Genomic DNA, 12,997 nt, shown 5'->3' with positions numbered 1-12,997 from the left:
GTGGCACATTAGGACGCCCAGAGTGCTTTCCCACCCCACACCTATGATGTGGGTTGTGTCCATACCGATGCCCTTGGTGCTGATGTGCCCAGTTTGGGGGTACTTTCTCATGCTGCTTCTAGTTCTAAGGCTCTCCGATTCTGCGTGCACAGATCGAGCTCTTCTGGTGCTTGGGGCTGCCAGCGCCCAGAACTCATCTGTGAGCAGGATCTCAGTGTTGGACACACAGCCTTCTCTCGGTGGTAGCTGGCCAGGATTCTGACCTCGGGAGGGCATCTTCAGGCTCTTCTGGTCCATGCTCCAGAATCCTGGGGTAGCAGAAGTTGGCACACAGAATTTGAGTGGTTTTACAGATTCTCCAGCGTTGATGGACATGTTCAAAGTGCTTGGTTTGGCAGTTTATTAGGCAGCTCTGACTGTGCTTAAGTGTGAGCCTGATCCCTTTCTGAAATAGCAGCAGTGTGCTTAGAAAGCAAGAGAGAGGGGCAGTGTGGGGCCAGCATGGCCTCTATGCTCAATTCCTGTGTGGACTTTTTGTGGAGAAGCTCCAGCTTGTATATTTTAATTTAGTGGTCATTTGTTTAGCACCTGCTTGGGCCAAGGAGCTGTGTTGCTGTGTAAAGATACTCAGACCCTGTCCCTGGCAGCATGGAGCTTGTAGTCAGCTGGGGGAGAGGGGCTGAGGACAGACACACACAAACACACATACACACTCACTCGCACTTGCATTCGCACTCACACATATTCTCTTCCTTCTCTCTCTCTCTGTCTCTCTCTGTCTCTGTCACCTCTCTCCCTCCTTCCCTTTCTCTCTCTCTCTCTCTGTCTCTTTCCCTCTCTCTCCCTCCCTCCCTCCTTCTCTCTCTCTCTCTCTCTCTCTCTCTTTCTCTCTCTCTCTCTCTCTCTCTCTCCCTCTCTCTCTCTCTCTCTCTCTCTCTCTCTCTCTCTCTCTCTCTCTCTCTGTCTCTTTGTCTCTCCCTCTCCCTCTCTCTCCCTCCCTCTCTCCCTCCCTTTCTCTCTCTCTCTGTCTCTTTCCCTCCCTTTCTCTCTCCCTCTCTGTCTCTTCCCCCTTATTCCCCTCTTCCCCCCCCCCCCAAATGTATATACAATGGTTCAGGTACAGAAGGGAACAAGAGTTAGTTATGTGTGTTCAGAGGAAAGAAAGACCACTGCCAATTGGGGGGGGGGGGGGGGGGGCTCGGTGAAGGCTTCCTGGAGAAGCAGTGAGCCAGGAGGGCATCCTCAGACATCGTTCCCTCTCCCCCCATCCTTGTGCAGGCAGCGCTGTCAGACGGCGCTTCCTGACCCAGCTGGATTGTCCCTCCTCAGCTCCAAACCTCTTAGGGGCTCCCTTGTTGTCTCTTGAGTGCAGGCCCTTGTTCCTTCTGCCAGGACACTTTTGGGTCTCTGGCTGTTGGAAGAGGAAGAAGGGGATGAGTTTGCATAAGCAGAGGTGCGCAGCCCAGATCGGTCGGAGTGTAGGAGAAGAGTAGGGCCAGCTGGGCCTGGCGGTGGAGGCGGGGACCTGCTTGGCTCAGCTACGGCATTAGAAGATGACCTAGAATGCCCACAAGAGAACACTCCAGATGCACAGAAGAAAGAAGCTGTGAATCTCCGTTCCAAGCTGGCTCCTTGGTGGAGAAGGAGTGCGATACCTTCTCCATGTTACTGTCCAGCCTGCCCTGCTTGCCTTGTCAGCTCTTCAGCCACACTGTGACCTCTAACCCCACAGAGCCGTCAGCCCTGTGCTGGCCACTTTCTCCTCTTTTTCCATTTTGACTTCTTGGGGAACCAGTTCAACTCTACATCGTCCTCTTCCCTTGAGTCCCTGCCCCCGCACCTGTTTCCTCAGTCTTGGCTCACTCCCACCACCTTTGCTCCTGTGTCCTGCTGAGGAGGCTAACCTGCTGACCTAGTCCACACATCAGCAACTGGGCCCTCACTGCTGCTTGGTAATCCTATGCCTCCCTTATCACATCACCGTCCCAACTCTTCCAACACTTTTCATCCCTCCTCAAGCCTCCCATGGCTCTCCCTGCCTTTAACTCCACTGTGAGAACCTGGAGAACCTCATATTGGACTGGAAAAAATGGAGGCCCCTCACTCAGTGTTCTCTTTTCTCCCCTGTAGTCCATCTCATGTCCTTCTGGTGCCTTCTGCCACCGTTTCCTTCTTCACTCTTGTCTCATGAAGGCGTGGCCCTTTTCCTTGCCAAAGAAACCCTTCTGGGTGCACAGTTAATCCCATCCAGTCCTGTCTTCTTCTGACGTATTTACCCTTTGCCCTCCGGTTCTCTCACTTATCTTCCCTCTCTCCCAGTCTGCTGCCTGTAAACATGTCTGTGTCTTCCCCATCCCCCAGAAGCCCCTCACTTGATCCTTCCATCCTCACTGTCATCCTGTATTTTTCTTTCCCTTTGTGGCTAAACTCAAAAAGGCATCTACAGTAGGGGTTTCCACTTTCTTCTCACTCTTTTGAACCCCTTAGAGTCAGTGTGGCTTCTGACCTTATCATGCCATCAGGACTGCTCTCTCCCAGGTCACTGATGGCCAGATCCCGTGGCCTCTCCTTGGCCTCTCTGCAGCCTTGGACCCTGTCCATCACTCTCTCCTCCTCGCTCCTCTCTGACCACTCCTCTATTTCCTTTGCTGCATCTTCCTCCAGATCACCCACTCCCACCCACACTCCCCCAGAGGTCTGTCCTGGGCCTCTTCTTCTTCTGTGGGACTTCACTGGGTGATCTCATCGGCTCCTGTGGATTCAGAGTGGTGGATGGAGAAGAGTTTGTTCCAGCAGCCTTCAAGCAGCTGAAGTAGGTGCCATGGAGTGATGAGAGCTTGGTCAGATGCTAGAGACGCCACGGTTGCCCCTGCATCCCGGGCCATCGCCAGTCATCTGGACTTTTGTCCTGCCAGCGGAAGAGAGTGAAGCGATTGTCTCAGGAAGAGAGTGAAGCGATGACTGTGCAGCTCTGCCTTTGGGAACATGAAAGAGGAACCACAGCAGTGTATCCCCAGCACTCAGCACCATACGAGCTTAGTGAATGTGTATTGACTGGCTGATGGCTTCCTCTTTGAGCTCCTGTGACTTTTAGAGGATGCTTCGAGCCCTGCCCCCTCTTACCTCTTACCTCTTACCCCCACCCTCCTCCTTTTGAGGAGTTCTGGCAGAGTGCTGAGCCGGGCAGTGTCATGCACACCTGTGCAGGGGGAGCTGGATGAATGAAAGGAAAGCAGCTGTTCAGGGGGCTGCAGTATTCCAGGTGGTTGGTGGCAAAGGAAGGAGAAGAGATTTACTCTCTAGGACACGGGAAGTTATTGTTCTCTGGTCTAATTTGCTTCTATTCAGTTTAATTCAATAAACCTTTATTAACCCCTCCTTTGTGGGGAGGCAAAAGGAACAAGAGAGCCCCTGCCTCCAAGGAGTTTACAGTCTAACGGGGAAGACGATGCCCGAGCCGGAGGGCACAGGGATGTCGGGGCCCCCACCAGGGCGTCTTGTTCTGATCGATCAGTCGATACCGAGCAGATTTGCAGGTGGAGAGTGGAGGGAGCTGGAGTTCAGCTTCTGCCCCAGTAAAGGAAAGCTTTGGGAGGAGTTGGTGCTGTGCCCGCAGAGGGAGGTGGGCAGGTGTGCCAGGCTGAGTTAGCTGCACAGTGATGAGACTGGGAGTGGTCAGCTTAACTTGTTCTTGTTCTTCGGCCACTTCAGCCCATACTCTTCCTCACCCCATTGGGAGGTTTCTTGGCAGAGATGCTGGAGGGGTTTGCCATTTCCTTTTCTAGCTCATTTTACAAATGGGGAAACTGAGACAAACAGGGTTAAGTGATTTGCCCAAGGTCACCCAGCTAGTAAGTGTCTGAGGCTAGATTTGAACTCAGGCTTTACTGACCTGAGACCTGGCTCTCTATCCCCTGAGCCACTTACCTGCCCTGTCAGTTTATCTCAGGAGGGGCATATTACTGCTCTGGTGTCCCGTTCAGTTCTGGGTGTGCCTTTTAGGAGAGTCTGGAGGAAGCAATCAGAATGATGACGGGCCTGGACACCCAGCACTATGAACTAGTGAAAGAGTTAGGGATGTTTAGCCTAAAGGAGAGAAGAATCGGAGACCCTTTCATTTGCTTGGACTTACTGTGCAAGAAGAATTCTGTTTCAACTAACCACTGCATTGGAGAGTTGCAGAGATAGTTAGTGGCCATGTGGTTTAGTCCATGCCTGAAAGGAATTCCCACTGTCCCATATGAACACGTGGCAAAGCCCTCCGAGGAGGGAGAAGCCACTGCCTCTCAAGACAGTCTGTCCATATTTGTTGGAGAGGAGCACATTTTGGCTATTTGTAAGGAACCCCTGAGCAATGAGAGCTTTCCAGGGGTTTGCTTCAGAGGTGTAGTGGGTTCTGGCCGCAGAGGTACTTTAAGTGGGGGCTGGATGGCTAATTGTTGGGAACTGGATTTTTGGTTAGATACAGTTGGACTGTTTACTCTCCAAGAGCTGTTTAGATCTGAAATTCTGTGATTTGAAGGCAATGTTATTCCCATTCTTTTGATCCGATGCTTTTTAAAAAAAAATTAAAATCATATTTGTTTTAGTTAATAAAAATCTATCTTCTCTTTCTCCCACCTTCCTTCCCCAGCTAGTGTTGCAATGGGGAGAGCCCTGGGTCTGGCATCAGGAAGACTTGAGTTCAAATCCGGCCTTATGCAGTTACTAGCCGTGAGAAACTTAGCAAGTCACTTAACCTCTGTTTGTCTCAGTTTCCTCAGCTGTAACAGGGATGGATGATAACAGCATCTGCCTCACAGGGTTGTTGGGAGGGTCAGTGCCTGGCACAAAGGAGGTGCTGTGTAAATGTCTGTTCCCTTTCCCCACAGTGCGGGCAGAGGAAAGAAAAACAGATCCTTGTAATAGATATGGGGAGTCGAGAAAACAAATTCCCAGGTTGACAATGTCCAAAAGCGGTGCTTCGTTCCTTTAATGTTGGTGCCTTGGCTCTGTGGTTGTCTCTGATCTGTCCTGTATATGGCTCTTTTGTACCTGGCGGTTTTCATCTTGTGTCCCCCATCAGCCTGTGAACATGGGCTGTGTTGTTGGTTTTATTTTTTTGCCTTCCTTTGTGTATTCAGCACTTAGCACAGTGCCTGCACATAGTAGGCACTTAATGAATGCATGTTAACTTTACCCAACTCTGTCAGAAGAGAGGGCAGCAAGCAACACTGGTCCTCTGGAATCCCTGTCTTTGAAAGGTGTTTGTCTTCACGGTGGTGTTGTTACTGGATAATTTGTGCTCTTGGCTTATGCTCACTTCACCCTATCATTTCATACAAATCTTCCCAAATTTCTCTGAAACTACTCCCTTCATCACTTCTTGTAATTGTATTATATAGCATTCCTATGCTGTAACTTGTTTAACCATTCTCTGATAGACTTCACCTTACCTTCTGGTTTTTTGTCACTATGAAAAACACAGCTGGAAAGATTTTTTTTGTGCATGTGGGACATTTTCCTTTATGTTTGATCTCTTTGGAGTATGGGCTGAGTAGTGGTATTGTGGGGTCAAAAAGTATGCACAGCTTAATAGCTTTTGGGGCATAGTTCTGGCTTGTTTTCAAGAATGGCTGGACTAATTCACAGCTCGCCCAGAAGGTCAGTGAGGAATCTGTTTGTCTGAAGGTCCTCCGACCTTTGTCATTTTACTTTTGAACTGACCTTGGGGTTGTATGGTGGAACCTTGGAGCTTCTTGGATGTGCATCCCTCTGAGTATCGAAGATATAGAGCATTTGTTCTCTTGGCTATTGAGGTCTTCTTTAAAAAAAACTGCCTGTTTGGATTCTTTTGACTGTTTATCAGATGGGGAATTACTATAAATTTGAGGCAGTTTCTTAGTCTTTGAAATGAAAGAAACTTGTTGTAAAACTTGTTTTTCTCCTGGTAATCTTTTTTTTAAAATTAAACAGTTGGGGTTAAGTAACTTGCTCAAGGTTACACGGCCAGGTGTTTCTGGGTGGGTGCTAAGTATCTGAGTCTGGATTCGATCCCAGGTCATCCCAACACTGGGGCCAGTGCTCTTACTTGCTGAGCCACCTGGCCGCCCCTAAGCAATTGGGGTTCAGTAACTTGCTCAAGGTTACATGGCCAGTTATTTCTGGGTGTGGTGCTAAGTATCAGAGCCCGGATTCGATCTCTAGGTCATCCCGACACTGGGGCCGGTGCTCTTACTCGCTGTGCTACCTGGCCGCCCCTCCTGGTAATCTTCTAACGGTAAAAATAAAAGCCCTTTTTAATCTCACAATCAGAATTTTCTGCTTTATCTCCTGTGATTCTCTCTATGCTTTGTTCAGTCAGAACTCTTCTTGAACTGAAAGGTATTTTTTCTGAGTCCATCTAGTTTATGTTACCCTTAATGTCTAAGTCATCTATTCATTTGGAACTTATTTTGGTGTATGGTGGAAGATGTTGGTCTCTGTCTAGTTTCTGCCAGGTTGCTTTCCAGTTTTCCCAGCAGTTTTTGCTGAAAGATGAGTTCTTAGCCTTGTAAGTTGGGTTTGGGGGTTTATCAAAGAGTTATCACGTTCGTTTGGTTCTGTGTGTTATCTGTTGATGGCCATCTATTTCTTTACCAGGGCCAAATTGTTTTAATGATGACGGTTCTATTAAGTTTGAAGCTAGCCTTTTTTGTGGCTAGCCCTTTTTCCTTCCTGCTTTAAAAAATTTCACTTGAAATTCTTGGCCTTTTCTTCTTCCAGATGAATTATGTTATTTTTTTTCTAGCTCTGTAAAATAATACTTTGGGGAGAGTTTGGTTGACCTGACACTGCCTTCCCCTGAGCAATTAATATTTATCCAGTTATTTAGTTTGGACTTTATTTCCCTAAAGAGTATTTTCCAGCTGTGATCATATAATTCTTATGTGTTTGATCAGCACTTTTCACGGTCTAAGCCTGTGCTCTCTTTTCCATTTTCATAGTTATTGTCTCATTTCCCCAGCAGCCTGATGACACAGATTCTGCAGCCACAGCCGGCCCAGAAAAGAAAGTTTTTGCGACCAAAGTCCTTGGCCCTGTCAGTAGGTTAAACATGAGAAGCTGATAGAATTTTTTTGGCTTTTTTTTGGAGGGGGTAAGGTAGGGCAACCGGGGTTAAGTGACTTGCCCAAGGTTACATGGCTAGTTTTGTATCAAATGTCTGAGGCCAGATTTGAACTCAGGTCCTCCTGACTCCAGGAACCGTGCTCCCTTCACTGCGCCACCTAGCCACCCCCAGCTGATAGAATTTTAAAAAAGTTAGTTTTAGCTTTTTGCTTCTTACATTATGATGGTTTTCCTCAGTATCCCTCCCTCTCTCCCTCTCAGAGAGCCACCCCTTCAATAGAGCATTTTTTTTAGACAAAAAGAAACAAAAAGAAGAAGAAAAAAACTGGTGCAACCTATCTTTGAAAAAGTCTGAAGTGTGTGTCATTTGTAGGTCCCACCTTCATAAAGCCTCCTCACTAGTCATTTCTCTTCGGTTTTTCTCCAAGGAAAGTTCTGTTCATGTCACTCCTTAGCTCAAAAACCTTTCTTGGCTCCCTATTGCTCGCAAAGTTCAAACCCTTGAGCATCGTGGTTTGAGGGCCCCCATGATCTGAACCTTCAGCATATATGAGTGTGTGTTCATGTGTGTGTGTGTGTTGTGGGGCAGGGAGGAGAGGTGTGTAAGAACCAGAAAGTTAGGAAGGAGAGCCTTAAACAGTAAACAGGTCATATCTGACCCTGTCCACGATGTCTACAGAAGAATGGGATTGATCCGACTGGATCTGCACTTTCACTTTGGCTGGAGGAGGGGCAGGAGGCGTGATCAGCCCTCTGGTGCTGGCTGGGGGGAGCCCTGACCTCTAGTGGTGCCAGCTGACTGCGTCCCCTTAGGGTGTGGAAGGGTGGGGTGCGTGAGAGTGAGGGTGAAGTTGATGCTGAGATCGGGGCCTGGGAAGTAGCGTGGGGGGCAGTTCTGCACATGTTTTTCGAATGAAGAGTTTTCTTTCCCCGCTTGCCGTTATGATCCAGGAGTCCTTTCTTTTTTTTTTTATTTTCATCTGAATACTTTATTGTATTCTTGCCAGTGTACAAAACAGAAATGGATGAAAATTCGGAGAGGTAGATGAGAAAGTCTGACACAAGTTGAAATTTGGATGATTAACTTGGCACATTTTTACACATATATAGATTAAACTTTTGTGCAGGCTTCAGAATTGTCTCTCCTTTGAATAGTCACAATTCACATCACATCACAGAACATCAAGTCACGTCACAGATCTACATATGAAGATGGATTCGGAGATCCTTCCCAAGTAGCTTAAGATCATCTTGCTACAGGAATGAACAGACTTTCTGGGGCCGGAAAGGATTAGTACTGAAAGATACCCCAGTTAGCAGGGGATCATTTTGGGCATTTTGCAGGCAAAATTGTTTCAGATCAGCAGCAGCTTGAGAAACCTTCACGCGGTAGAGCCTGGCCTCCAGCCGGAGCTGCTGCACCACCTTCCTCATGGCGATGACGTTGGAGCTGCTGGACATGGTGCAAGGAACCGGGGTCCGCGGTCGGTGGTGGGCGGTGGGTGGTCGGGTAGACGTTCGCTCGCTCCATGGCTTGCTGGGTCTGGCTAGGAGTCCTTATTTCTAAGGCTCGAAAAGCTGATAGGAAGCTGAATTGCTTCCCGACTTACCCACAGAGGAGACTGTTCGGCTTTGGGGAGTAAACGCTTTCTCCATGTTTCCTGCTCCTTTTGACTTAGTATTAGACAAGACTGTCCTAAATAGCAGTTCCAGCTCCTAACGTCAGAAGGTGTAGCCTCCTTTCAGGGGAACCGAGAGGCTTTAGTGGCCCCACTTGTAAACAGTTGTTAATTAGGAGTCGAATATCAATCCCACTGCATAGGCTCCTGGGTCTTATAATGGTCTTGGCCTGGGAAAGGAGAAATTCTCAGGCACTCAGACTTCACTGACCCTGTGGCAGACGTCCATCACAGTTCTCTCTGCACTGGTGTAGCTGTGGCCAGTCATATGACACAGGAGCCACAGCAAATGAGGTCACTGGGTGCCACAGTGAATAGATCCCTGCACCTGGAATCAGGAAGGGCTGAGTTCGAATCCAGCCTCAGACGCTTAACTGTGTGACTTTGGGCAGCACATTTAGCTTCTCAGCCTTAGTTTTCCTATCTGTAAAGTGGAGATAATAATAGCGCCTGCCTCAAAGTGTTGTGGTGAAGTGCCTTGCAGCCTGTCAGAGCGCTGTACAAACATCTCAGATCCCTGACCAAGCCTGCCTTTGGGGAGGACTTGATCATCACTCTCACCCACTACTGCAGCTGCGCACATGCTCCTGGATGAGGAGCCCTGTCTTAGAGACCTTCTTTTCCTTCCTTCTGCTTATTTGTGTTGGCTGAAGAATGCTGTCAGCAGGACCCAGGTTGGTGCCTCCTCCCTGCGCCTCAGCCCCAGGCCCTCTCCCACCTAACCCAGCAGCTCCACCTGTTCCTCTGAGCTAACAGGAAGAATGCTGACTTTGCTTTCTGAGAATGGGGGTCAGCTGGGGATCCTGGGGCAGGGCCCTCCTAGGCATCTGTGGCCCAGTGGTCGTCCTGAGCTGCCTTAAGGGCTGGTGCATTTCATAGCACATCAGAAAGACACTGAGGCATGGGCTCATGGCCCCAGAGGGCTGCTTTCTAAGGTCTTATATGCTCCTGAGGGTTTAATGGAAAAATATTTAAAAACTCATGCTAGTTTTTAAGTGTTGGGATCTGATTGTTTCTTCTGTGACAAGTACAGCAGCCGAATTGGGGGCACAGAGCCTTGGCCTGGATCGGGAGGGAGGCTGTGTGGGTAGTATGAGGGGAAAAGCACCAGTTTGGGCATCAGAAGTAAGGGGTTCAAGTCCTGGCTCTGCCGTGCAGACTTCCTCTGGGCCTCAGTTTGTGCAGCCGAGCTGGCCTCTGCAGTTCTTTTCTGCCAGGGCCAGGTCTGCCGTGTCCCCACGAGGGGCCTCTGTGTGCTCTGCAGTAAATGCGGGTGCTGAGCCCGTCCTGTCCAGTGGGGCCCCTCCAGAGGCAGCCTCCAGGGACTCGAGGATCGATCCGTTGGTGTCGTTCCTTGTGGGTTTGGGGAAAGAGCAGGTATCGGCGTGGGTGAGCCAAGGTGACCCAGTTGCTGTGCACACTCATTGGCTGTGTTTTACTTTGTCCATAGCTAACCATTAGTTTTGGCTTTTGCTCAAGGAAATCTCCAGCCGCTTTGTAAGTTTCTTTTAAATTTTAAATTACAGGTCCACCACTAGCCCTGGCGAGACTCCTGTCAGGTGAGTAGGCTATCCCGCACACGACTCCCCCGGCGCTGACACTCCGCAGTGCCTGGCACCCTTCCCTATTTGTTCCTCACAGGGTGGGTCTGAGGGCGTCCTCTGCTCTTGGCCTCGCGAAGACAGCAAGGCTAGCGTGGAACTTTTGGCTCCGAGGGAAGGCCCAAAGACCCTTCCAGTCCGGGCTTCTGGCTTGGCCCCTTTTGAGACCTGGAGCATCACTTGGATCTGCTGGGCCTTAGTTTCCCCTCTTGCAAAGCAAGGGCACTGGGCTAGACAATTTCTTAGCCTCCTTCCAGGCCCAAGCCTTTGATCCTAAGAATCTGTTGGGCAAATGTAGCTTGGTCCAGCACACTGAGTGCTGGGTGCAGAGCCAGGAATTCCCCCTCTGATGCTTCATGGGTGTCTGACCCTGGGCAAGTCACGTCTCCTCTGTGGGACCAGATGCTGCCAAGGTCCCTTCTAGCCTAGAGTGACTGGATTTGTTTAGCAGAGTGCCTGGCACACAGTAGGTGCTTAATAAGTGTATGTATAAGTGTAATAAGACTGAAGGGTTTAGCAAACTGTTGAGGTGCTTCCCCCTTGGAGGTGCCTTCACGGGGACTGCATAAATTTTACAGGAGATGGCTTTGGTAAAAGCAGCCCATCATGCTGAGGGCAAACCCAGTGGGAGGCTTGGGCCTAGTGTGAGCAATGACCTTGTCAGGTCATGAGCTCAGGCAGTCCGGGTGCCTCTGCTTCCCCTTCCTTTCTGGGGCCATGTCCTCCTCTCCCTCTCCTTGTGTCTGTTCTCATGTGGCTCAGGCTGTTAAGAGAGGAAGGTGTTTGAGGGCCGTTGGGTGCAGGTGTTCCTCACTCATTTGATGACTTCCAGAGTTTGGGGTGTGGAGGGTTTTGTGTAATGCAAAGGAGTGAGTCCAGCCAGGGAGTTTCAGGCAGTCTGAGTGGGCAAGAGAAAAGCTGCTTGTTAGCAGGTGGTGGGAGCTGCCTTTAGTGGGAGACCAGCCCTTCTGATTAGAGCCAGAGAGTCGTCGGAAGAAATTCAGAAGAGATTTTTATAATGTTTCCTTTTCTTCAGCCTACACTCCCTGTCACCCTTTGAAGCCCTCCCAGACCTTTATCCTTTAGAACAAAGAATTTTACCTTTTTTAAAGAAGAGGAAAAAAATAGGCAGCAGAACTAATTAGGCCACCAGACGGCTGTGCAGTGGTTCAGGTGCCAGGCCCAGAGTCAGGAAACCCTGACTCTTCTGAGCTCTGTGACTCCGGAGTCATTAACCTTGGTCAGCCTTTTTTCCCTCATCTGTAAAATGGGGTTAATAATAGCACCTAGCTCTCAGGGTTATTGTGAGGACCAGCTGAGATATTTGTAAAGCATGTAGCACAGTGCCTGGCCCATATTGAGCCCTGTGTAAATGTTGGCCATTAATATTGTTATTATTAATCAACCCATTGGAAGAACTGAGCTGCCCATCCTTTCCCCTGCCCATGCCCTGCCCCGTTCCCGTTCCTCCCCTCTGCAGAGGAGCTGGTGGGGGAAGGAGGTTTCTTTGGAGCGGGGCTGTAGTTGATGGGGACAGGCCTTTCCATCCTCCTTAGGGTTTCTGTTATGTAGATGCTTTCTTGGCCCTGCTCATGTCACAGTCTGTCATTTCATGCTAGTCTTTGTGTGCCTCTCTCTCCATCACTCTTGTCACGCCTTAGCATGGCAATCCTCCTTTACTCTCTTTGCCATCAGTGTATTCATCTATGTACAACTTTTCTTTTTGTTCATGATGAGTGTTACCAAGCTTTAAAGCTAGAGAGGGACTTGAGAGATCCTCATTTTACAAATGGGGAAACTGAGGCTGAGGTGAAGTGGAATTCTTTGGGGACCGAGCCCACTGATGATGGGTGTTGCCTTACTCCCTTTGCAAGCACTGTGTTCCTGGCCCATGTCAGTACCTTAGAGGATCTCCTGAGCATGGTGGGAGGTGGGGGGAAGGCAGACCACCCACCACTCCTTTGTGCTTGTCTGATCAGGCTCCACGAGCTAACATGGCCTAGAGGTGGGACTCATCTGGTGGCACGTCACTCCTCTGCATCTTCCTGCACTCATAGCTCACTGGGGTCCTTCTGGTTGGGTAGGAGGGGCCCAGGGTCACACCCATCCACCCAGAGGCTTTGGAGCAAACTAATGGGAAGGAGTCCATATCACTTGAATAAACCAGTTTTAATTCATGGTCATCTCTTATTCCTGGAAAGGGCATTGTCATAGGAATTGAAGTCTGACCTTTGCAAGATCCTCTGTCATGGGTAAGTGTGGGCCTTGGCAGATGGGACAGAGTGTTTGCTTCTCTTTCCTGGTCTGCCTAAATGAAAGCAAACACTGGCCTTATTTCTTTAGTAAATGCAAACTTAGGCAGACTCCTGAGCTGTTTACTCCGTTCCTTCTTTGTGGGGAGAAATCAGTGGAGGCTTTTTAAAGCTTACACTAAATTTCCCACCGTGAAGCACACAGGAGATAGAGTGGGGCTACATTATGGGTAAGCATGCTGAGACCTGCTGACAGAGAGGGATCTGCTTCTAGAAAAAGAATCAGCCTATGGAATAGCCGTGCCACTTCTCTGTTTGAAAAGGAAAAGCATCTCCATGGTTGGTTCCGTTTGAGGATGGCTCCCTGGCTCAGAAG

General features: G+C 49.3%; 1 protein-coding gene and 1 pseudogene across 2 annotated transcripts in view; one reads left to right on the top strand and one right to left on the bottom strand.

Annotated features, from left to right (window-relative positions):
• The window catches only part of DGCR2 (DiGeorge syndrome critical region gene 2), a 108,371-nt gene that overhangs the window by 9,200 nt on the left and 86,174 nt on the right, over positions 1–12,997 (top strand). Inside the window, exon 2 of one of the 2 annotated variants that reach the window (XM_069100810.1) lies at positions 10,295–10,327. The exons of the other annotated variant lie outside the window; for it this stretch is intronic. Within the exon in view, the coding sequence (XP_068956911.1) occupies positions 10,295–10,327 (33 nt within the window). The remainder of the gene's footprint in view (positions 1–10,294; positions 10,328–12,997) is intronic. 2 annotated transcript variants of the gene reach the window in all.
• Positions 8,047–8,776, bottom strand: LOC138171366 (guanine nucleotide-binding protein G(I)/G(S)/G(O) subunit gamma-5 pseudogene; annotated as a pseudogene).

Source organism: Petaurus breviceps, unplaced genomic scaffold (genome assembly GCF_028583685.1).
Source record: "Petaurus breviceps papuanus isolate PSGF00001 unplaced genomic scaffold, PetGlider_PUasm1.0 428, whole genome shotgun sequence".
Taxonomy (NCBI): Eukaryota; Metazoa; Chordata; class Mammalia; order Diprotodontia; family Petauridae; genus Petaurus; species Petaurus breviceps.
Note: the sequence above shows the minus strand (reverse complement) of the source record. Positions and strands in the feature narration are given on the sequence as shown.